The sequence below is a fragment of the Branchiostoma belcheri genome, unplaced genomic scaffold (genome assembly GCF_001625305.1).
Source record: "Branchiostoma belcheri isolate BF01 breed outbred unplaced genomic scaffold, Haploidv18h27 scaffold149, whole genome shotgun sequence".
In the NCBI taxonomy this organism is placed as follows: domain Eukaryota; kingdom Metazoa; phylum Chordata; class Leptocardii; order Amphioxiformes; family Branchiostomatidae; genus Branchiostoma; species Branchiostoma belcheri.
In genome coordinates, this window is record NW_017802924.1 from 116,192 (window position 1) to 142,033 (window position 25,842).

Genomic DNA, 25,842 nt, shown 5'->3' on the forward strand with positions numbered 1-25,842 from the left:
GCCCGCCATTATTTTTCTAGAAAAATCCGTTAACCAAGAAATTAAATTGGTGTGGCCTAAGCGATACGCTTTTTATCCTCAATCTTATCATTTTTACCATTTTTCTAATTATAATAGATACTCTTTTTATCTTCAATCTTTTATTCTAATCTATAATAATAAAGACTCACTGATACAGAGTCTCCTGCTGCGCTGTTCCAGCCTGTACCCGGCCTGACAGCCACACAGATAACCCTCGTCTGTCACAGCACAGGTCGACACGGCGGCGGGGGAACAGGGGTTAGAGGTCGAACACGACAGCGCAGCTGTGCAGCGGAGGGAACAATTGGTTAAAAGTCTTTAAAATGTCGAATCCAAACCAGTCATTGAATATATCGAAGGTGAAGGTTAGACATCCAGGTAATAAGATAAGCCAAAATACAGTTACTCAAGCAACTGGATATGATTTTGGAAACATTTTTTTACTGTTCCTTGAAGTATATCCTGGATAGTGAGTGAGTGTGGGTGAGTTGCTTGAATAAATGTTTTTTTGGCCTAGTCCTTGAATAGCATGCATAGACCAGATGCTGGCGCCTCTGCCTCTGGACCAAGAGTTTGAATCTCTGACAGTATCGCTCACCCAACAAGCATGCTTCTGTCAAGACTTAGTGTTGAAGTGTTTACATGTACATGTAGGACAGGACATTTATTCACAGTCCAGTATTCATGGTGCTTGTTGAAAAGAGTTTGGGGGATTTCCCTGTTACAATGAATCTATAAATTAAAATTCAGCTAAAACATGTGTGTCTATCTTTCTCTGTCACAAAAAGTAGAAGAGTATAATCATGTACATGTAGCATAGCTCCTATAATGTAGGCATGTCTAATGTTATGATGGTGTGTCCAGGGATCAAAATCCAAGAGTGTGGTAAGTACACATTCATGTACTAGACTGTTGCATGGAAGAAGCCGCTATATTGAATGATAAATGAATGAATCTCTGTGAAGTAAAAACTGCCTTCCTACGTTTGCAGGTCCTGTTGTCCTGTGGGTCCAGTTTGAAGAAGGGGGGACAGTGACAGACGTAGGACCCGACTGTGTTGTTACACAGGTTTGAACATCCACTCAGCCCACGACTGCACTCATCCGTGTCTGGAATACAAACAATTATCAGAATACTGTGATTATGAAAGTATATCTGTGTTACATGACATTTTGTTTAAAGTTAAAACTTTATGATAATCATGTTTACCAAAGAAAAAACATACATGTGATGTTTACTATCCACACATGTAAACACACCTGTCCTTGGTGCTGAACACCATCCTCACACAGGTAAACATGCCTGTCCTTGGTGCTGAACACTATCCATATACATGTAGACAGACTTGTCCTTGGTGCTGAACACTATCCATACACATATAAATTCCTTGGTGCTGAACACCATCAACACACAGGTAAACACCTCTGTCCTTGGTGCTGAACACTATCGATATACATGTAAACAGACCTGTCCTTGGTGCTGAACACCATCCTCACACAGGTAAACAGACCTGTCCTTGGTGCTGAACACCAGCCACATACAGGTAAACATACCTGTCCTTGGTGCTGAACACCATCCATATACATGCAAACACACCTGTCCTTGGTGCTGAACACTATCCATATACATTTTAACACACCTGTCCTTGGTGCTGAACACATTCCTCACACAGGTAAACACACCTGTCCTTGGTGCTGAACACTATCCATATACATGCAAACACACCTGTCCTTGGTGCTGAACACCATCCATATACATGCAAACACACCTGTCCTTGATGCTGAACACCATCCATATACATGCAAACACACCTGTCCTTGGTGCTGAACACCATCCATATACATGCAAACACACCTGTCCTTGATGCTGAACACCATCCATATACATGCAAACAGACCTGTCCTTGGTGCTGAACACTATCCATACACATCCAAATGCATCTGTCCTTGGGCAGAACACTATCCACACATGTAAACACTCTTCAAACACTTTTTCATTAAACAGACTTGACCCTGGTGCTGAACACTGACAAAAGGCATGCACACAGACACAAAAAACAGTACTACTGCCAACTTGAACCTACTTCAATTTCAACAGTGGAACCTGCCATTCAGATGTTAAATTGCAGACTAACCTGTGCAGTGAGTGGCGTTGATTTTCTCGTACCCGCGGTCACATCTGCACCTGAAGCCACCTGGGAAGTTCTGGCACTCCGCATGTAGCCCACAAGCCGGCTGCGTGGCATTACACTCATTGATGTCTGAATAATCAACAGGTAAGATATGTAGGTGTTATCTGATGTACAGTATTAAATATGATTTCTTTCATTGGTATCTGAATCTAGACTAACGTACACAGTTAGTGAAAGATGACTAATTTGTGTACATACATGTAATGACATCCCCTTCCAATACTGTACAACAAAAACGAGTTTGTAACCTATACCTGTTTTAAAAAGAAACATCTAAACAATCAATGGCAGCCTTATAAATTATATGTTCATTCAACTATCTATATGCAATAGAATAAAGTAGAGTAGTGTATAGTGTAGCACTTCTGTAGAATTTTAGTCTAGTTTATCTTCTTCTTCTTCCTATATGACTCATGTAAAACTACATGTACTGCACTTAGCCCACATAGCACTTAGTGGAAAGAAACATGACATAATCAGCTGGAGAGCAGCAATCAGGCCTGGGCAACATTCCACGTCCAACCCTTGGGCAACGGGGAATGCGAGACGATAAACGGATAGTGAGTGCTCAGTTGGTGTAAGGCGTCCCACGGTGCCAATTTACTGATTTTTCAGGTCCTTTCGGAAAAATGCCATAACTCAGCCGTAGCTGGTCAGAAATGGTTCAAACTTGGGGGAAAGGCAAAATACAACTTGTTGAGTGTTGAAATATTACTTTCATGTTGTTATATTTCTTATATTTGCATATATCTATGTCTGATATGATGCATAATTCTTAAACAGAAAACGTAAATCGAGGAACTATAGCCAACATCATAGACAGACGCTTTTTGGAGGGTACATTCTTACATCTGTCACCAGTTAGAAACTGTTTTGATATATTTGAAATATTATTCCTGCTTTTTATGAAATATGTTTTTGTCCATTTCAATGCCATAATTTTAGGGTAACCCTAACTTCCTTGCCCTATATCAAAAGACAGTTCATGATAAGCAAAAGTATCTAAACAGGTTTGGGTAGTTCAGGACATTACCAATCATTCTACTTTGAATCTGACGTTCCCTGGGTATGGCTATAGTTCCTCAAAACGCTTCAAAGTTAAGATTATGAATCTTTACCTTCTTAGCAAATTCTAGCTGTCAATCACGTCGGTAGGCCAATTAGTCGTGTATTTAGCACCTCTATGAGACGTAATTATCTGTAATTTGCACTTGCCACAAGACAAAAGGCTGGCAGTCTTTTGTTATGCGCAGTAATTGTTCACTACAGCTCGGCCCAGCTTTCCTTTTTTCAATACAGGTCTTGAAAGAAAATGTTTTACAGACAGTAACAAATTGACAACAATTGAATGAAAGGTTTATACGGCTCATAGCCTGGGTGCCAGACTGTTACCAGGGCTGCTATGTAGGCTACCTTCTCAATCCAGGGGACAGCATTTCCCTTCCGAAAGTTTTTTCACAGGGTCTAACCAAGGAGGTTAAATATAACCTCCTTGGTCTAACCAAACTCCATGGTCTCTTGGTATATCATATTTGTCTAACCGAGTCTAATAACGGCCTAGCATGTGTATTGAGGCTGGGAACTGTCTGGCATATAGTCTGAACGGGTCAAGACTGGGTGAATTTGCAGAGATTAGCTTTACCGGAAATAGTTGGGGCTAACCTTTTCCAAGATGTTCCAAAGAATTTCTAATAAGGTACTGTCCACACCCTAATGTTTTAGATACTAAACTGGCACAGCCGAACACTATAGCCGACCTTGCTCCCGACTCTTAACCAAGGAGGTTATATCACCATCATGATGGTTGGGTGAGCTCGGGAGGCCATGTTTATCTGTTAGTGTTACAGGGAATCACTGTGACCCACTCTCTTTGTCAGTTATCCCCATTTTTTATGGGTTATAATATGAGTGGCCCTTCCTAAAGGGGCCCTTTGTAGGTCATGCTGGAGGTAACTTACATATATCTTCAGGTTGTTTGGGGGCCAGATTCAGATCAGAATAAATGTGTTGTAACTTTACAGCAAGAGCTTCAAATAGAACTTGTTGATCATTGCTTTCAGTTGTTTTGTCTGTGTTTAGTATTTATGCAAGCCTGACATCCGTTCTGCTCTTGATCAGCAAATTGAAAAACAAAAGAGGGGTACCAATTAACTCCACAGGATGGAATTAGCGCGCAAATCAAATGCAAAACGGCAGGCGGGGCAGAGGCAGTGGGTTATCACTCAAACTGTTGCATATGTACAAGCTTCAAGACTGCATTTGGCTCATTACAATATTCAAGTAGGTCATTATAATATTAAATGAGATCTTTGCTGTGGTCAACCGTGGGACGCCTTACACCAACTGAGTGAGTGAGTGTGTGAGTGTGTGTCATTGTCACATTGAATATAGATATTTGAACCTGAGATCTCTTAGTGGGTAGTATACTTTGCTGTTACACTCTACAATCCCAGGTATGAGATCATGGAACTGTATTTACGTTATGATCCTGTTTCTGTTGTTGTGCAAACAAACAAACAAACAAACAAACAAACAAACAAACAAACAAACAAACAAACAAACACAAACCCACCTCTACACTCCCCTGGGAACCCTGTTCCGTTGACCGCGGTACTCTCGTACCCAGGCTTACAGTCGCAGGTGTAGGAACCAAACAGGTTTCTGCAGCGGGCGTTACGGTCGCACCTGTACGCACCTGTCGTGCACTCATCAACATCTGTAAACACAAACAAACAACTTAAAACAAATGGTGTCATACATGTACATTGTAGTCATCAGCATCTGTAAAAACTCTAGCAAAGAATATGTAGATTTTCCTTGGATGCATTGACTTTTAACCCACATTAAAAATAATGGTAGCTGCTTCTGAACAGTTTTTTGTATGTTTCATACCTTGTAAATACATATAAATACAGCTAAAATTTGTCTGGTGAAAGCAAGTAATTGTCAATGTTACCTGCAGAAGTGAAGGAAAGCATAAAAACGTAGCTCAAGCCCTGATAACATTATGTTTTACCTTTCAAGTATTTAAATTGTAATTCTATGTTTAATAAAAACAGTATCTACTGTTAACTGAGTGTGTTAACTTAGTATTTGTCCACAACAGATTATTGTGTTGTCTTTGTTTTTTTTTTTTTTGCAATCAGTTTTTCCCATTAAGCCAATGCTTGGAATTATTGCGATTGTTCACTTATAATGGAGGCCTTAAGCAGCTGCTTGGTGTGAGCAGACAGTCCAGTACTAGTTTACTTTTCGCAAATAACAGGCTTGACACATTTGACGCTTAGCTTCGTAAACTATCCCATTCGTTCGTTTCCTGGTTGCTTTCTTCTGAGAACTACATACTCTTGCCCACTCCGACTGTTTTTATCTTAGCCCATTTTGGAAGCATTACGGTAATCTTGTCTTTTTAAGTTAGTTATTTAGATAGTAGTGTTTTAGCTACTCAGTCCTTTTTCTGTACTCTATATTCCTGTATGTATGTGATATGAGCCAAGTGCCTGAAATAAAGTTTAAATAAAAAATAAATAATAAATATGACTTACCCACAAGAGTATCAGGTGTGATACAGGGGACATCCTCCTCAGGTAGAGGCATGCCGGCACAGTCAAACGGCCAGGGCTGGTCCAGACTAGCCAGGACATGCTCACAACTTGCCTGGTGTGTCAACACAGGTAAAATGTAGACTTTTGTCAACTTGTACAATTAAGAAGATACCAATCGTTTTACATAAATGTAGCGCCAGTGTGTATTGTTAGGAGTTCTCCAATCTGATGTAGTAAACTAAAGTAAACTTCTAGATAAATCTTCTAGCAAAGTCACTCATGTCTGTCACTCAAAATATTAAGGAGTAATCAGAATCAGCGTATTACATTGTCTTACAGCTTAGTAGATTTTGCATTGTCTATGACAGTCACTATAATCATGAGTGTTTCATGGCGCACAAAATATTTCTAAAATATTGACTGACCTGGATTTCTCTACAGAACTTCCTGCAGATGGCCAGCCGACGCCCGGCCTCACACTTTGGAGTCACAGCAGCACACACAGCAAAGTGGATGTGGTCATGGCATTTACTTAAAAAAAATATAGTAAACGGTGAAAAGTTTTGGAAATTCTTAACTAAGGGTTGATTATATACAATGTACTATCACAATGTACCCTGCCCTCGACCTTGTTGAAAAGCGGTCATATGTTTGACCGAACAAGCTTTCGAGCTTAACTAAAGGCTTACCACTATTATTCCTACCGTAATACAGATTAGCTCCATGTAAAAGGCAGAAGGCTTTTACAAAAGTCTTTCTTGAATCAAAGGAGAACCACTTTTTCAAGACAGCTTATAATAACTGTATCTTTATCTGTATAGCCAGAATAACCACCCTTCAGCATAACACACCAGCTTCGCAGGCACACAGAGCGGCGTAGCTGGCTAGTACATACATGTAACATCGAGAGACTTCTTACACCTTTCATCATCTAACTTGTGACAATAATCTAGAATACCCTGAATCAAAGGAGAACCAGTTGTTTTCAACCATTCAGACAGTGTATACACTTACAATCTAGAACTGAAAACTTGCATGGCAATGGGATTATTCCAAGTTTTTGTATACCAGTCCTATAATGTTTATTTCTTCATTTTCATAAAAATTATCACACCTGTTAGCCAGCATACTGAGCAGGATGCCGGTATCCCTGTCGGCCTGGATGGTCAGCTGACCCGGGTGGCCCAGCATGTTGGGGAACCTGGTCGCCTTCCACGGCATGTCCAGGCACAGGGGCAGGGTGATGGGCTGGCAACCTGGGGGGAAAGGTTAGAGGTCAGGTCATGGTTCAAGGTCATGTCAAACACACAGGGGCAGGGTGATGGGCTGGCAACCTGGGGGGAAAGGTTAGAGGTCAGGTCATGGTTCACGGTCATATCAGTTAAACACACAGGGGTAGGGTAATGGGCTGGCAACCTGGGGGGGAGGTTAAAGGACAGATCATGGTTCAAGGTCATGTGAGTAATCTCACAGGGGCAGGGTGATGGACTGGCAGCTTGTGAGTGGGAGGCTAGAGGTCAGGTCATAGTTCAAGGTCTTGGCCACTAGACAGTCTGAAGTCATGTCAAAAGAAGGGGGCAGGGTTATGGTTTCACAACCTGACAAATAAAGGTCAAAGGGGTGGCAAATAGGCACGGTCATTTTAATGATAAATAGGACACATGGTAGCCTGGCAAAATTTATCTCCTCCATCCTTAACTCTAAATAATTTGGTCATTGGGGTATCATAGAACATCTGAAAAACAGTTTTCTTCACCCTTCTTCAAGTTGGTTCAATCTCTGTCCTTGTACCTATCAGAGTTAGAAGTCAAGAAAACAGAGTTTGGATTGAACTCTTGCTGACATAATATTTCCTATCCAGGACCTTACCTTCACACTTGTGTTGCAGTACTTCCTGTAATTTCTCTGGGTTTGGGATGTTCCCCAGTCTTCCCAGTCCAACACTCTGTGCCACTGAGGAAGCCTGGCTGCTGATCTGTGGTTCACAAGCTGAAATGGAATGAAAATGTAACTAAATGTACCACATCTGTATTGTATAATGATCATATTCTTTGTACTTGTATTGTATCTTTCCTGCATAATTGTATTGCTTGACTTAGTCTAGGTTAACCTGAAACTGTGTTCTTTTGTTTGCCAAGAAGCTTAAAGGTTTATATATTTTTGTGGCGGTATGTGTCTGTGTCCATTACTAGAGAAAGCTTAGATGGATATCTTCATCGATATTTGGTAAATGCCTTGATGAGACCTGCAAATGATTAGATTTTGGGCCATCTGGCGGCTCATTGTGGTACTGCAGCGTAACTTACAGTTTTGATATCTCGTTATCTGAACAGTCACGCAAGTTGATTCTCTACAGCTTTCTTCGTATGTCTTATAAGCCCACATAAACAAATAAACAACTAGAAAGGCCGACATTTGCTTGGGAGCAAATACAGCATATTTCAGTCCATAATAGGATGGTTGGCAGATTCCATCGTCATGATTGTAGATGACGTAATGATCTTAGGCACATGAAATTGAATGTGTTGGTCATTGTGCACGACTTACGTGCAACGTGAGTGTAACCCGCAATGTTCGATGGCCAACGGCAGATGGAAAGGGCCATTATTTAGATCGAACGTGGAACGGGTATAGCACTTTTGGCCCTTTTTTGGCTAAAAATAACCATTAAAGTCCCCTAAATGAGTCATTTGGAAGTGGTGTATGCCAAATATGTGACTGCTATTCTGTAGACACACGTTCAAGGTACCCTTATACCGAATGTCATATCATTTGGTTGTAATACCAGGGCTCAGGATCCAAAAATCCATTTTTTGTCAAAAAATGCCCCAAAAAACCTTCATAAAAAATTTTCAAAGGCATGTATCAAAAGAATGAAAAAAAAAATGCCTGGGGTTATTGGCCCACTCTACCTCCATGCCAAATCTTAAGTCATTAGCCTGACAAATGACAGAGCTGAATCCATTTTTAGGAATGGCAGGAGAAGAAGCAGAAACATGAGAGAACACAATATATTTCATCCATACCATATGGTATGGACTGAAATATAAAAACTTTACTCACGACAATCCTCCTCGTCTTCTCCCAGCGGACAGTCCTGTTTCCCGTCACACAGCTGTGCGGGCTCCAGGCACACGGGGTCCGACACCGCGTGGGTCGTGTTCCAGTCCCGCCGGCACGTCGTCTGCCGAGGGTTGCACTGCTTCACATCAGCTGAGGAAGGAGATTGTGACATTCAGTAAAGGTCGTGGGGTATGTGGCACAACGGCAGAGTGCTCCATTTGGAACCATGAGTTCCCAGATTCGAGTCCTGACATGCTACTGAATTTGTGCCACTTTACACAAGTTTCCCTTCTTAACTCAAGTGAAAATGAGTATTGTCAGTCCTGTATTTGTTTCTATGTGTGGGATACAACACCAGCTGCCTGTGTCCCACGTGTATTGCACTGTTGCAATTTCAATAAATCAAATCAAATCAGTAAAGCTCAAATGTGGCATGGTCAGCATATTTAGATGATAGTCAGATAGGTCCGTCAAGGGACAAAGAGTCAAAATCTGTATCATTTATTTGTACAGCTGAATATCTAAACTATGATATAATTGGAAAGCTGGTAAACTTGTCTACGAATGTCACATCTTCACATGATCTAGCCAAGAACTTTTGAAATTTACTGTCCGCAAAGCAACCCAAGCTTCAGCACCGAGGGCAGAACCTGCTGACGTCCAGTCATTAAGTCTTACACTAAGAGAATTTATTCCTATTGTACATCTGACTGCCTGGTATTCACAGTGACGTAACAAACAAACAACACAGGTGCAGACACCACAGTGCACTTAGTCCAAGAGAACAGGCTGCCAATGCACCTAAATAAGACCTTATCTGAGTTCCCAGATTGGTGTGGCCTTAATCAAACATTTCAAGCTGCACTGTGAATGGCACACGTTTGGGAATGCAACAGACCCAAAATCACTTGGAGAAGGACTGTGACAGATGACCTGTGGCATCCATGGTACTATCTATACAATCAGTAAAGGAGGGAAAAGCCAATTTGACAGTAAGGCCACACTGACTTAATTTTATGGACTACATCTGCGCGTGCATTAATTTTTATCTGTTCTCAAAAAAAAAAAGATAATGTCTTCCGAGGCTCTGGCCTGGCTCTATGCCTGGAGCTGGGTAGTCCATGGTAGTTAGCAACAGTACAGAGCCGGTGGTAACTCTGGAGGATGGCACCCAGGCTACTGAAGATCCACAACTCAAGAACTTGTAAATTGGTACGTTCATGTGCCGATTCATAAATTCCGGAAAAGGGAACATGTGCAGGCTTGTCGTATACGCCGCTATTTTCTGCCACAAATTCACAATACCAGCTTTGTATTCCTGTGTTTTTTTAGCATTTTTATCTTTGGCCGGAATTTTTTTTGCCCATGCGCACTAGTTTGGGGGTCTTCAGAGTATGTCATCCATAAAATCAAGTCAGTGTGGCCTAAGTAAGCATATTTAAGTACTGACCAAACGGAGATCTGATACAGTTTTCCTCAGGCAGGTCTAGCAGGTCACACCCCCGTGTGTCCCACTGGATCCCGACAGCCACCGCAGCATTCCAACATGCCTCCGACAGCTCATAACAGTAGGAGCGACACATGGGTCTGTCAGGGGACGAGAGTCAGAATTTATTTTTATCATTAAACAACATACAAAGTACAAGACACAGTGGTGGGCAACTCTAGCACATTGTTATTAGCCTGACAAAGAAGAAAGCAATCAACAACAAATAATAACGAATAACAGAAAATGGGCATTCCAAAAATTCATGGATCCAAACATGTAAAAAATGTATTATTCTGTGAATTTCAAAGTGACTGGTTATTTGTTTAAATTTAAGGTTTAAATCAAGGTCAAACAAAAAAGGTCAAGGTCAAATCAATTTGACTTTATTGTTTTCGAGAATTTTGCAAATCTGAACACTTTAAATAATGAAGAATAAAGTTGGAGTGATTATAAAGTGAGGAAAGTCAGGCCAACTGTGAAGATTTGTCTGACAATGCTGAAAACACAATGTCATGTAGTTAAACATACAATAGTGTCAATCATATACTCTTAGTTATTCAACACATATTTGTCTGTAAAGCCATCTCGCAACATCAACTCAGCCTTTATGAAATAAAGACTAAGCTTTAACTTGCAACACTTAGATTACAGAATTAGGACTTACCCAAATTTTCAGCCTTTAGGCCAAAATTGTCGTACAGAATTGATTTTTAATAAACCATTATTACCTGGGTCCCCTGGGAGTACACCGTGGGAAGAAGAACTGACACAGATAGTCCATGAAGTATGGATGACAGGAGGAGATCTGAAGATACCGTCTCATCTCTCCTAGAGCCACATCCTGGGTCTCCCATCCAAGGAAGGGGTGAGGGAACCTGGTCTGGTATCCCAGGCTGGCACACTGGTCATACTGCACAGGTACACAGCCTGGAATAGTGACAGGACAGTTAGAACAACAGGTCAGAGTGTTTAAAAAGTTCTCCCAGCCAAGGAAGGGATGGGGGAACCTGGTCTGGTATCCCAGGCTGGCACACTGGTCATACTGCATAGGTACACAGCCTGGAATAGTGACAGGGCAGTTAGAACAACATGTCAGGTGTGTCAATAGTCTCCCAACCAAGGTAGGGATGAGGGAACCTGGTCTGGTACACTGGTCATACTGCACAGGTACACAGCCTGGAATAGAATTGCCACAATTCCTTTTGCTTAATTTTACTACTTTGAAGATCATCAGAATATATGCTAACTGCAAAAGCCACATATCATGCAGACCATTACATCGGTAAAGGATAGATATGCCAAAAAATATATAATGAGACCAAAATATCCACTGCTTTTGAAGATGAAGTCAAACCTTATAATTATAATAGCAAACATAGTACCTTATATGACTATAATATTTGATCAGACAGTAGTTGAGAATGTGATGTTCTCTACTGGTTTACTTTTAAAATTACTTTCTTTGACACAGAGTGTGAGTTTGCATTTTTTTGGAGTAAAAACTACACTTTCTCAGGCCTTCATGAAAGAAAATACTGTACAAAAAATTATCATAATGTAATGTACAATAATGTTACAATCTATCAAATTTAGCTAAATGGTTGAACACAAGTCTGAAATCATGACGTACCTGTTTCTGCTATTGTGTCTCCAGATGTGCAGGTGTGATCCTCAGCCATGTCTGGGAACTGCTCACATGACACAGGCAGTCTGATGCCGTGCTGCCTACAGCTGGCCTGGATGTCTTCACACACACTCCTACAGGGGACCACCTGGGTACAACACATGACGTGTACAGTCAAACTTTGGCCCAGCTTTGATTCATAAAATGACCATTGGTTCTTCATTTCAATACTCTTGTCAAATTTGATTATTTTCAAATGTTTTATGGTTATCGGACATGTCAGCCACCAGCGGGCGTGCAGCAGGAGAGGGAAGGGCCCCAGAAATCTTCGGACACGAAGCCAAGCCAAGAAGAATGGTTATCCCAAAATTGCATCTTGTAACCCGATACTTTTTTGGAATGCCCCTACCAATGAGAAAGAGTACCATTGACAGACAGCCATGATTGAGATCCCGTGTTTAGAAAGAACCAGACCCAATGCACGTTAAAGATCCCAACACACCTTTCGAAAAAGAGTGGGGGTATGCACCGGTGTGCGATGGTTCAAATACTTGAATGTCTGATTTTTTACTACGGACTCCAGGAGAGTAGTGTGAAATTCACACTAATAGGGATCCTAAACAAACATACATGTTTTATACTATAGCTGGTGTTCTATAGTCTGTTTGTGAAAGAACAGTATTTTTCTGCATCAATAACAGTTAGACATCCAGGTTATTAGATAAGACCCCCAAACACAGCAACTGTTACTCAAGCTACTGATTATTTTTCAAAATCATATCCAGTTGCTTGTCATGAGTAACTCACTCACATGCTCACACACACAGTTTTTTGGCATACATTTTTCTGCGCCTGGCATTGAATTTGTCTGTGTTGAGAAAAAACATTGAGCTAGTGCACTACAGACCCTTGGAAACTTCAAAAAAGAATCTAAAGAGAAAATGACTTGTCCCACCTTGGTACCATTCTCACACTTTGGGAAGAACAGGGTACAGGCTGCAGCGTAGATGTTCTCATAGCAACTCTCTGCAATCATGGGTGCCATCAACATGAACTCTTCAAACTCTTCAGAGGCTTGGAAAGAACCATGGCCAAACACGTTTGGGAAGGAAACACGGTCGTACCCGGTCACGAGAGAACAGAAGTCTGCGTCTTTGGGGAACGGCATGCAAGAGCCTGGAAATTAAATTTCAATCAATTTAAGATCAGCAAGTCATAAAATACACTATTTATTAATTATGTTTACCAAAGGAAAACATATCTCAGTTTCTTCTTCTTCCTCTTCTTCTTCTCCAAACAAATAAGGTCAATAAGCTGAACCTGATGTCTGTCACCATGGTAACTGGTGTTGGGTTACATCATGTTGTAATTTTATAGCAGGAAGGATTTAGACTTCTGTCTGACGATATACACGATAGGGTTTGCATAATAATTTACAAAGCAGACACATGCAAAGGTAAACATTATGCATTTGCTTTTCAAATGTTACCTTTCTAGTTAGACTTAATTTTCAAAATTACAAAACATTTTGGTGAAAAAAATTTGTTGGTAAACAATTTGCTTATAGTTGTATACACAAATCAGAAATTTGAAAAATGCCAGTTTACAGATAAACAGAAAATCAATGCGCAACATTGAGTAAATGGAAGAAAACCTCGTATAGACCATATTGGTCTCGGTCATTTTTTGGCACAAACTATGTGAACTTGATTTTATTGCCTACAATATGATATATGATACATATTTTTATGGGCTAATAAAGAAAAAAATTTAAAAAAACATACCAGTTCCACAGTCCCTTTCGTCGTCTCCAAATGGACAGTCCCATTCTCCGTCACACATTCGTGCCTGGTCCACACACAAAACACGCCTGCCTGGTGTCCAACACTCTAACTCACCCTCCTCACACCCTGGTTCTTCTGTTAGACACAAACAGTTTTAGGTTAGAACAAGAATTCGGAGGTCTCATACCTCCATGAAATATATGAGTTTTTCTAAATGATTTTATACAGTACACTACAGTACAGAACAAAATAACACAGGTTTTTGGTTTCAAACACACAGTAGCACCTTTGGCCTGGATATGTTCATGCAGGCTTTTCCCGAGGGAGAACCTCATTAATCAAACCGGGCAGGCGCTGCCTCCACCCTGCACATCTGTTTTCCCTGCCACCCCGCACATCTGTTTTCCCTGCCACCCCGCACATCTGTTTTCCCGGAAGTTCTGCTGCAGTACTAAGGCCAGCCACCAGGAGGCTCATATTTGACCTTGACCTTTGGCTTCCTAAGACCTACCAGCATACCAAATATCATCACAATCCATAAAGGCGTTCTGAAGTTATGCTGACTACAAATGTGCGGAAACATACACAATGACGCGCCAAAAACAATATCTCCATTTTTCATGGAGGTAATTAGGGTTCACACATGTCAACATTGTGTACTTGGTGTCTAAACACTCACATCTTTACATGCTCTAGTCAAGAACTTTAATTTGAAATTGACTGCATACAAAACAACCAAAGTTTCAGCACCGAGGGCAGGAATTGCTGAGGTCTTATTCATTAATTCTAAGAGTCTCAGAACAGGCTACCATAATGATTGTATATCTGACTGCCTGGCATTCACAGCAATATCACAAACAAACAAACAAGAAAACAACACACTGTCAGGTACACATACCACAGTACACTCCATCATAGCTACCATCATACATCCGATAAACAAACAAACAAAAACACATGCACAAACACTGTATGTACAATATGTATCAGTGCATTCAGTCCGAGAAAACTGGCTAGCTTGATCATGTATACACATATGGTCTGGCATTCACAGGAATGTCACAGAAAACAAACAAACAAACAAACACTGCATCTGTACGTACCACAGTGCATCTCGTCCTCCCCGAGAGGACAGTCTGTCTTCCCATCACACCTGAGGTCAGTACTCACACAGGTGTGTCCTCCTGACATATCCCAGCATTCCATCTGCCCCTCCGTACAGTTGGACTCTGGGAAAAAACAATTTTTTTTTTGCTTTCTGGCACTTATAAACACTTGAACACAGTGTTCTAGCCACCATCAGTCTTTCAGTCATTTGATACAATTTTGCAGCTCACAATAGAAAAGAAAGGCAAATCCGTCATCTTTGATAGACAAGCATCACCATGTAAAGGTATAGAAAGACATGTCATGAAAACAAGCTTCATCTACATAGACCAGAAAAATTTGCCACTCATAATAAAGGAAATAGCATTTCCCAGGGTCAAGATTTCAAAATTATTTCTGGGGTGCATCCCCCCCTCCCCAACAATTGTCAAGCAATATGCTACGTCAAACTAAATTGAGATGACAGAAAATAATTTAATCTGGCTAGAACACTATTTAAACAATAAAGGCCAAGCTTTGGCTTAAGTCAAGTCAATGGAGGAAATGTTAGGACTAACCAGGACAGATACAGTCCTCCTCAGGCAGGGCGTTACAGATGAGCGTCGCCCAGTGGACAAACTCGCCGAGGAGCGGGCCGCCACAGGACGAGATGACATCATAGCACACGGAGCGACATGGCAACCTTGATAGAGGATTAACGATAAACTTGTTTTAAATTTTCATTTCTTTATTCATTTGTCTATTCCGTCATTAAATCATTCAATGATTTCTTATGTTTACCTTTAGTTTGCAGAAAGAAAACATAATTGTTCTTCTTCCATTTCCTTCCTTTCCAAACAAAAAGGTCAAGATATAGACAAGACGGCTGTCACCATGGTAACTGGTATTGGCTTAGATAAATGTAGCAAGTAGCAGGACAGATCTCCAGGGGCTGAGCATCACATGTGGTGTTGGAATAAATTATGTAGCAAGCTGTTGGAACAAGTTAGAGGGGCTGGTCACTGTGTAAAAGAATATCTACCTTGTTTGCACTGCAATTTCCATGTCTACTCTCTATTTCTACCCTTTGTTTTCACAATGGCCAATGCGCAGTTTCCAGTAATCTACTGTTTTTCTTACAGTAACGAAGAAAAAGACTCACCTGACGTCTCCAGGTGAGCACTCAGGGAAGAAGACGGAACAGAAGAAGGTGTCCAGGTGAGGGTGGCACCTGGGGAGGAAGTCCATGGCTGTGAAGACTGCCGACGCGCCCAGGACTGCCAGGTCCTGACTGGGCAGACCCAGGATGTTTGGGAAGCGAGTTTTGGAGTACGGCAGGGCAGAGCAACGATCAAACCGGATGGACTGACATTCTGGAACAAAGCAATAAAGGATCAATTTTATAAATTCATCACCTTCAGGTTGGTTCTTGGACAATATATTCTAGTAAACTTCAATTTTAGGCATATTTCACTAATGGCAGATACAAACCACTAGTTACTGACAGTCTTACTTCTGAATCAGTAACATTTCAGTAATTTTTAAGATTCTGAAGCTAAACTGTCACAACTATAGTGCAACAGACAAGTACTGAATGCTTTCCAGTAAGTATTATTCTGACTGATATCCTACTGATAGTTACTGTCTTGACAGTACTGAGTCAGACATGTTACTGACATTTAGTGACATGCTGCTAACAGTAAGATTAGACAAATATGCTGGCAGTAAGATGGCTGATGGTAATAGCCTTGACAGTACTATGCTACTGACATTTACTGAAGTGCTGCTACAGTAACTGTAGGATTAGACAAATGCTGGTAGTAAGATGAGCCTTACCACAGTCCTGTTCATCCTCCCCCTGTGGACAGTCTGGTCTCCCGTTACACACCAGGTTCTGGTTTATACAGGACAGACTTCCCTCTGGTGATCTGCACTGCAGCTGGTCTGGTTTACACTGTGTACCTGTATAATTATATAGAATACAACATGCGGTATTCCGTATCGCCTTAGGTATCGGCCCAACTGCGGGTCGGCCGTCAGGCAATCCAACTCACGGGAGGGCCGGAACCGAGGGCGATGTGGAATACACCGTGTTGTATTTTTATTTATGTCCTACCTGGGCCGCGATTACGTTCGATACGGGTGTTCCGGCCCGTGTGATAACTAGCGGTACGGCCCGGGGGTTCTTAACGCGTACGGCCCGGGCCTTCCAAATGTTCAATAGAACGATTCGAACGCGTTTCGGCCTAACCGCGTGCACCGATTTCGAAATTCGAATACAAAATTCAGACGTTGGAATTGATGTTGTTGCGTTTTTTTAGATTAGGGACACCAAATTTTCGCTCATTTCGCATTGAAAGGCGTGTTTTCTTGGTTCGGTATGACATAAATAAAATACAACACGGTGTATTCCGCATCACCCTCGGCCCCAGCCCTCCCGCGGATCGGATCTCCCTCCGGCCTTCGGCCGTCGGGCGATCCGACGCGCGGTCGGGCTGGTACCTCGGGCGATACGGAATACCCCGTGTTGTATTCTATATTTATGTCATACTAGGTATTCCAACCAAAATTTCAAATACATAATACAGAGATGATTCTTACAGTTTCTGGAAGAGCTTATCAAGGTGAGTAAAATGCTTTTTAAATGAGGTCAATATCTTGAGCGGTTCCTGAGATATGGCTCCACGAAGTTGCCAAAATATGACCTCGTTAACCTCCAGATTGTGAAATCATCTGAGAAAATGAACAAATTACCATTTTTGAAGGGTGATTAAAAGGTAAGTAAATGGTGAAAATCTTATTTTATCTTATTTATTGATAATATGTACTACATTGAGTCACATCACAGAGTTCCAGACTTCCACGACATTTTATTATGTATATATGCCGGGTCAAAATATGCTTTTCCCGACAAATCTGTCAGGTGGCAGCGTGACCTTTGACCCCTAGAGGGGGGAAAAATCCTCCAAAGTTCACACACCTGTATTCTTTGATGGGAACAGACCTGTCTTCCAATATTTCAGACACAGCAACACCCATTAGTCTTCTTTTACATAAAAACAGTTATTTTACCTGTACTTCTTCCATAAAGGATTAAATTTAGGTCAAAAAGTCAATATTTTGGGTAACCGCGAAGTCATATATATATGCATGATATAGCGTTGTAAATACTTGTACTAGACTAGTCCACTAAGCAACATACTTCATAGACTTCCACAGTGTACAGCATTATGTTATCTTCTATAAGTAATAGATACAATATGTTACATCCACAGAATGTCATCAAATTGAATGTTAATTGCCCTAATTACAAGGTCAACTTGGTCAAGGTCAACGGTAAGATTGCATGAATCTGTCACATACCGGTACATATATCACTTGCTTGATGAGCCATGATGTTACATGTTGCATCAAAAGTACAACTCAACACTTGCACAATACATGGCAGAAACATGGCAGATGTTTGTTTTGATTGAATAAATGTATCATAAGTGTAGCTATATACAATATTATCAAGTTGCATTTACAATGTCAATAAAAACATTATTAATCTAGCGTACAATGTATGACATGCACTAACATCTATTTGGTGTACTGAAATCATTACATTCTTTACACTGTATATACTGGGTAGTTCTAAAGATTTATTTCTAATAGAAATAGAAGGTTCAAGTTAACTGCAACTTTGTGGAAAAAGTTGATAGTCACTGTCTCCACCCCATCCTCTACAACCTCTCCTGGGTACCAGAGTTGGTGGCCATGGTTGTCGTTGTGTACCACATGGCAACATTACCACACTTCCCAGGTTTGTAAGAAATGGGTTCCTGATACGATAAAAAAAGAATACAGCAGGTAAGTACAATGTGTATATATACTGTAACCTCAAGTTTGAACTGAAGTCAGCTCATTGAAGAGAATGATTTGGATGACAATCCCGGAGCTACTGACTGCTGCAGCACAAAGGAAAACTACCCTGTCACCCCGACGACCCGGTCCTTTGATGGACAAGGTAAGTAGGTAGGTAGATATCCAAGTCCAGGGAATTTGGGCAAAATATTGGTTTGCTGGCTTGATAAATTACTACTACATGGCTAAACAAATATGAGTGAAAATATATCTCCAAAATGCCATTTACTTTTATTGTAACAATAAGAATAAGCTTAAAATGCCATCAAAATTTTGAAAAAATTGGGCATAGGTTCCCCGGCTGACCCCTAACCGGGGGCCCACGGTGCCTCAAGTTCAACAAGTGAAAAAATACACAGTGGTATTTTCAACTTGGAACAAGGCAAACAACAATTTACATGTCAAGTACCACAGAAATAAACAACTCTTAAACTATAACATAATCAGTGATAAGTACTACAAGTACACATATTGCATTGAAACTACATAATTTTGCTGGTATGGGCTTGAGAAAATAAATTGGTATTATTTGTAATAAAAGCACACATAATTTCCTTAGACCTCGCCCCCCTCCCCCCATCCAGTGTTTACAAACTCTCAAAATACACAAAAACATATTTTACCTGGAAATTCTTGCTCCATAGCGTCAAATAGGGCGTATTTGTGCCGCTACATTCACGTATTTGCTGTTCCTGAAGAACGCCCGACGCCCGAGCGGGCCGTATTTCCCGCGGCAGCGCTCTGTTTACCATGACTTCATCAGTAAATCTAGCGTTGCGCTTCGCCGGCGTGCATTCGAGAAAACTACCGATTACATCAGCGGAAAGCCCTGTTTTTTGCCGTCATTTTGACACTGGTGACAAAATGGGAAAATGAAATTTAGGTGGTCAAATTTATGTAAAAAGATCGACAAATCGTTAAAAATGGACGTTTAGCCCCCCGAAAATAAAATTTTCCCGATGTCCCTGGCACCATTTTAAAGCTCGGAATCTGCGCTTTCGAATGGTGCTACTTTCATTCTGATGCGGTCTATGACGGCGAGGCGCAAGCGCACTAAAGTCAGGGTGATTTCGCAATAGCGAGCGGGACAAAATGGCCGCGTTTCAGCGACCCGGGCGCTCGGCTCAAGACGCGCCGTTTTCATCGGCAAATTTCTGGCGTTTGCAACATTTTACAACCTAAATAAATACACCACAGGAAAGGGGAAGTTATATCCTTTATTTCTATGGGTAACTTTGCTACTAGGAGCGAATGATTTTTGCACCGCGAGTGTGGGAAGATGCTAGAAAATTGTACCGACACCATGCGGTAGACGATTTTCCTGGTAGCGTTGGAATACCTAGTCATACCCACCCAAGAAAACATGCCTTTCAATGGAATATGAGCCAAAAGTTGTAGCCACTAAACCCTAAAATGCAACAACATCAATTCTGACATCCGGATTCTGTACTCCGATTTTCGAAAGCGGCGCATGCAGTTAGGGCAAAACGCATTCAAATTGTTCTATGGAAGCTAGGGAAGCCCGGGCCGTACCATAAAGTACAGCCCAGTCCGGAACCCATTATCGAATGTTATTGCGGCCCGGGTATGATATAAATCTTCATCTTCATCTTCATCTTTGCCGGGGCTCTAAGATGTTGTACGAGGCCTTGGTCTAAGGCGTATATAAGATGTAATATAGAAATTGTCAGATTTTTATTAGTACCTTATCCATCCACACAAAATTCACCCACCCACCCATTCATTCATTTATCCATTCAATTGCATTAATTCAATTTGATCATTTCAATTTTATACATTCACTCCATCATCTTTCCCAGTCAGCACTGCATACCTACACAAACATGGTAACCTACTTTTTCATTCATTCATTCATTCATTCATTCATTCATTCATTCATTCATTCATTCATTCATTCATTTAATTTCTTCATTCATTCATTCACATTCATCCACTCATCCATTCATCCATCCATTCATCCATTCATTCATTCATGCATTCATTCCATTATCCATTCATTTATCCACCCATCAAGTCCATCATTCATTCATTCATTCAATAAGACATTCATTCATCCATCCACCTATTCATTTACTCTAAGTCAACACTGCATACCTACACAAATGTTAGCTAGTAGTTCATTCCTTTCCATCCTTTACTCTTCCATTCATCCATTTTTTCACTCTCACTCACTCACTCACTCACTCACTCAGTCATGTTACATCTAGAAGAAACCTTACTAGTACCTTCCATGGCCACACATGGTGTTGGACCCTGCTCCTCAGGTAAGATGGAACAGTCACTGGGGACCATGATGCTCTGGTATGTGGCGGCACAGTGACGTATGACGTCCTGACAGAGACCGCGGCAGATTGGGACCAGCCTGCTGTCCTGGCAGTGTGGCGTGATGTACGTACAGATCACAGCTGACATGTTGGGGTAACAGTTACTGCAGCGGGAGAAAGAGGATTCAGTTATAAGTACTACTAGCAAGTTATTGTCTTATCGGATGGGTCGTTAAAATGGAGGTCCCCTGTTTGAGGAGAGACACACCTCAAGCACGTTAAAGAACCCACGTGAGTGGAAGTGGAATAAACCATTATGGTCTAAAAATGGGGTAGGGAATTTTCCCGACCAGCCTCGTAACCCCTGCTTCTCCTATTGGGTCAGTTAGTCCTCACTACTTGTGAGAAATTGGGCTGGTCTCAATCATGATGTTTCTGACTCAGGGAGAAGAGTTGCTTTTACAGTTCTACTCGGTAACCCGTAACCCAGGTGAGTGGTAATACCATTCAGGCGGTAATGCCATTCAGGTGGTAATGCCATTCAGGTGATACCATTCAGGTGGTTAACCAACCTTAAAGTGCATGTTACATGGCGACCACTAAGTAAAACAAGTGCTTCTGCAAAAGCTGACCATTTTCGCCGCTTACAGGCTTACAGTTTTTACGAACATTTTCCCCATCCTATCATTTCAATTTACCTAAGTTATATAAATGGTTCTAGTTCTCATCAACATTGTATATAATGAGAGAACATGCACTTCTATATTTCAACTCTTTAAGTTTAAAACATTACAAAAATCAAGTATATAACAGTTTATAACCTGTTTTCTCTCTTTTAAGAGTCTTTTTAACAGAATAAAAAAATGAGACACAAAAGTACATTTTAACTTAAATTATAAGTAACGTTAATATATATATATATAATTTTATTCAAAATCTCTTCTATGGCTTTGTCCCCAACATCTAAGTTTACAAACCTCGTGACATTCAACCAGGGCTTTAGCCAGCGCCCGTTTTACCGTCAATTGACGGTATTTTTCCCGTCGGACGGTAAAAATTTAAGTCCTTACCGTCAACATTGACGGTCAAAAATCGTGGGTGAAGACATTAAACTTAGCAAAAAATGTAGCGAATTTGAATGAGCCACGGCGCGGGGTCTTTCCAAAGCGCGTCGCGTCTTTTCAAAACGCCGCGGGCCCACACATTTCTTATTTAAATACGGCGGGAAACCTGACTTCAAGGAACGTGCCGATGTCTGTTAACTCGGTTCTTTTCTTCAATGTTGCTGTCTGTTTAAACAACATGTGCTAACGGCCACATAAGAACAATGGCTCGACTCAGACTCACGCTGGTAACTGTACATGACAATAAGATAAATAAACAACATGTGGCAACGAACAAAGAAATATCAAACGTTTTGAAAATATACTGTACTTGAATTTTCATACCATCGCAAGAAAACGGAGATCGATCTACGCAAAGTGGCTTTATTATTTATATAAACTTCGTTAAACCACCTTCGAAGACTTGAGCGGCAGCATAAAGATAAATTTTCTGGAGCCGATCGCTGAAGCAAGTTTTTGCCGGCGTACGTAACTCCCTCCGCGGCAAAATCCCATATGCCGTAGCGAAATCGCGTCTCAGCACTTCCCCAAATCAACTCCATGGCCGCTAAAGTCTGCAAATGAGGTTAAACTTCCTCATTTCGGTTGAGAAGCGAAGCTACTAGTATAAAATCATGTGCATGGCGGCCATTTTGTTTGCTACCCGAAGTCTTCCGAATGATCTAAATAAGGAAATCGTCGGAAATCTGAGCCACATCCCTCGCTGTCGGCATGCGCTCGGGGCTGGCTCGGTGGAAATCGGAGGCTGTGGCGTCAGGACTAGGTTTATTTGCATGGCTCGGGAAGCCGCCGCGGCTTGAATCGCAGCGGGATTTGGGCGCCGGGCGGGTCAAACAAAGGGAATATGAAGTTGTGAGGACCATTTTTTTTTTTTCATTCTTCAAATTGCAGATTGTGTAATTTTTATCCTGAAATCTTGAAAATCTATCTGCAAATTGCAGACTGAAGACGGGTATTTAGAACACTGAATACATGAAGTGTGCGGGGGGGCATGATGTCGATCACCGGATCATGATTTTTTTTCGCGTTGACCCTGATTCAACCCTAAAATAATACTCGAAGAGAACTTCAAAAGTCATCTTTTACTAATCATATATAATTGTTTACATTATATCATTTGATCAACCTGATCTATTAAAAATTGTCAATGGAAAATACCTTGCCAAACAATGCAATACCTATTTAAGTTAATTAAACACTCACTCATTAATTAATTAATTTCCTAAAATACAAAAGACATGTTGGTGAAAGTTAGGCACCCAGGTAATATCAATAGTTCCACGGACAGCTATGTAGGCCGGAGCTTCTATTGCGTGCGATCTACGTTTGGTCAGAAAATACACCCCCCCCCAACACACACACACACAAAAACACCGATCCGGGAACGCCTGAAAAGGAGGCTTTTAATAAGCTTTGCCTGCAGCGCCTTGATTGGTCGGACGTGTGACCCTCTGGACTGCCGGCTAATGGAAATCTGAACATCTAGACTAATCCACACTGCTAATGCTCATTGACATAATTTATGCAGTTTATTAAAATCCTTGATTACTGTGAATCCTTGATTATAGACATATCTTTATCAACATTTTTGGCAAATAATAAAATCAAGTTATTGTTCAAGACAAATTAAGTTTGTTTTGTCAGCAGCTTTGTTATGCAACATTAATAGAACTATGATTTTGAAATTAGCAACCATAATGGAAAGTATACAAACGTCCAAGGCATAAATGGTAAAAAGTGCACTCGCAACAACGACATCTAGCGACATGCGGCAACTCAGCATGTCTGCATGGCCGTCGCAACAACGACATCTAGCGACATGCGGTGACTTAGCATGTCTGCATGGCCGTTGAAGGGTGGAACCGTTGATCCATCCATCCGTTGATCCAATCTCAATCTCGTCTGAGTTACCATTTTCGCGCATGCGAAAATGGTAAAAAAAAGTTAGACTAGTCCAGTGCTTTATAAGCGACCCTGCTCCTGCTCCGAAGAGATTGGGAGTTTGAATCCCAGCTGTTGTCGCTCAAGTCAATCTAATTCAAAATGGACCTGCCCTTGGTGCTGAAATCCTTGTGGTTCCACAGAAGTAAAAAATTGCCTTAACCTCGATATTTTGTGATGGTAAAAAATTTAATGTAAGTCAGATATGTTTGATATATGTTAAAATTCTCTAAATTCATTAGTAATCAATGAACTTGTCTGGTTACTTACTAAAGGTGTATGGTGTAAAGAAACAGCTACAAAGTTAACTCTCTTTTTGTTGTATAAACAGTTACTATATGAACTAAACAATAACATAAAGGATGATAAGAAGACACTAAGTCTACCTGTTTAGTAGCTGCTATGGAAACAGAAACAAACAAACAAACAGACACATCAAAAACAAACTCTACCTGTCAAGTACAGCTTCTGTGGATCGAAACAAAAGCAAACAAGGAAACAGACACGCCAGAAACAAAAGCTACCCGAGTGTCTAGTAGCTTACCTACCTACCTACCTAGTCCCACTAGCTTACCAACCAATTAACAGACACATCAAAAATAAAATCTACATTGTCAAGTATAGCTTCTATGGAAACAAAAGCAAACAGGGAACCCGAGACGCCAAAAACAAGCGCTACCTGTCGAGTATCTTCTGAGGACACACAAACAAGCAAACAGACACACCAGAAGAAAAACCTACATGTCTAGTACCTTCTTTTGAAAAACAAACAAACAAACAAACAAGCAAACAAACACGCCAAGAATAAGCTCTACCTGTCCAGTAGTTGCTGCAGAACTGCTGTAGTTTCTGCTGATGAGTTGAGCAGGTCTTGCTGGGTCCTGTGTCCCACCAGGTTAGGGAACACAGTGCTGTCCTCACGACTAGCGCAGAAGTCATACTGCACTGGCTCACAACGGGCAGCTGTACAGGCACAGAGCACAGAACGTTATTATAGAGATAGCAGGCTTCACCTCATCATATAGAATCATGCTTCGCTGGCTCACAATGGGCAGCTGAAACAGCACAAACTAAGTTAAACATTTTAGAGATAGCAGACTTCACCCCCTCATACAGATTCATGCTGCACTGGCTCATAATGGGCAGCTGAAACAGGGACAGCACAATAGCATTATGATCATAGAGATAGCAGACTTCACCCCATGCATATATACTGCAATTTTGCTTGCAATGATCAATTGGACACTCAGTGAAATAACCTGGGACTACATGTACATGTACTAAGTACTTTTTTCTTAAATTAACGTCTTTTCATTATGTAATGTGTAACTATCCATCTTTGTTGTATTTCTCTTGTCCCCAACCTTTTCCCTCATGACTTCAATGAAATTAAAGCCACCCAAAGGTTCTCAGAATAAGCTCTAAGTTTCTCATGACTGACCGGGTTCAAACAAAAACAAATATTTCAAGACTACTGAATCGGATAAATTTCTAACTTAAATAAATAACCAAAACAGATGAGCCCAATGCTAACTCTGCAATATATTTTTCTGATACTGCGTTTGTGAAACCAATTAATATGTACATGTAAGGGTCCACTGTATGTTTACAGATTTATTAGGAATTGAACAATGTAATGTGTAATACTATCCATCTTAAAGTTTGTTGACTCTATTTCCCTTGGTCCTAACCTCTTTCCTCATGACTTCAATGAAATTAAAGCCACCCAAAGCTTCTCAGGAATAAGCTTGAAGTTTCTCATGACTAAATATTAAGAATTCAA

At 40.9% G+C, this 25,842-nt stretch overlaps 1 protein-coding gene across 1 annotated transcript in view; it reads right to left on the reverse strand.

The window, feature by feature from the left end:
• Positions 1 to 25,842, reverse strand: part of LOC109465122 — a 126,557-nt gene that overhangs the window by 47,701 nt on the left and 53,014 nt on the right. Inside the window, exons 50-69 of the mRNA XM_019762263.1 lie at positions 24,875 to 25,022; positions 20,956 to 21,158; positions 16,640 to 16,765; positions 15,966 to 16,176; positions 15,382 to 15,506; positions 14,821 to 14,946; positions 13,718 to 13,852; positions 12,889 to 13,109; positions 11,940 to 12,081; positions 11,038 to 11,236; positions 10,271 to 10,407; positions 8,821 to 8,970; positions 7,627 to 7,746; positions 6,872 to 7,013; positions 6,183 to 6,288; positions 5,758 to 5,869; positions 4,785 to 4,928; positions 2,156 to 2,281; positions 1,005 to 1,130; positions 171 to 305 (exon numbers count right to left, since the gene is read on the reverse strand). Coding sequence (XP_019617822.1) covers positions 171 to 305; positions 1,005 to 1,130; positions 2,156 to 2,281; positions 4,785 to 4,928; positions 5,758 to 5,869; positions 6,183 to 6,288; positions 6,872 to 7,013; positions 7,627 to 7,746; positions 8,821 to 8,970; positions 10,271 to 10,407; positions 11,038 to 11,236; positions 11,940 to 12,081; positions 12,889 to 13,109; positions 13,718 to 13,852; positions 14,821 to 14,946; positions 15,382 to 15,506; positions 15,966 to 16,176; positions 16,640 to 16,765; positions 20,956 to 21,158; positions 24,875 to 25,022 — 2,934 coding nt within the window. The remainder of the gene's footprint in view (positions 1 to 170; positions 306 to 1,004; positions 1,131 to 2,155; positions 2,282 to 4,784; positions 4,929 to 5,757; positions 5,870 to 6,182; positions 6,289 to 6,871; positions 7,014 to 7,626; positions 7,747 to 8,820; positions 8,971 to 10,270; positions 10,408 to 11,037; positions 11,237 to 11,939; positions 12,082 to 12,888; positions 13,110 to 13,717; positions 13,853 to 14,820; positions 14,947 to 15,381; positions 15,507 to 15,965; positions 16,177 to 16,639; positions 16,766 to 20,955; positions 21,159 to 24,874; positions 25,023 to 25,842) is intronic.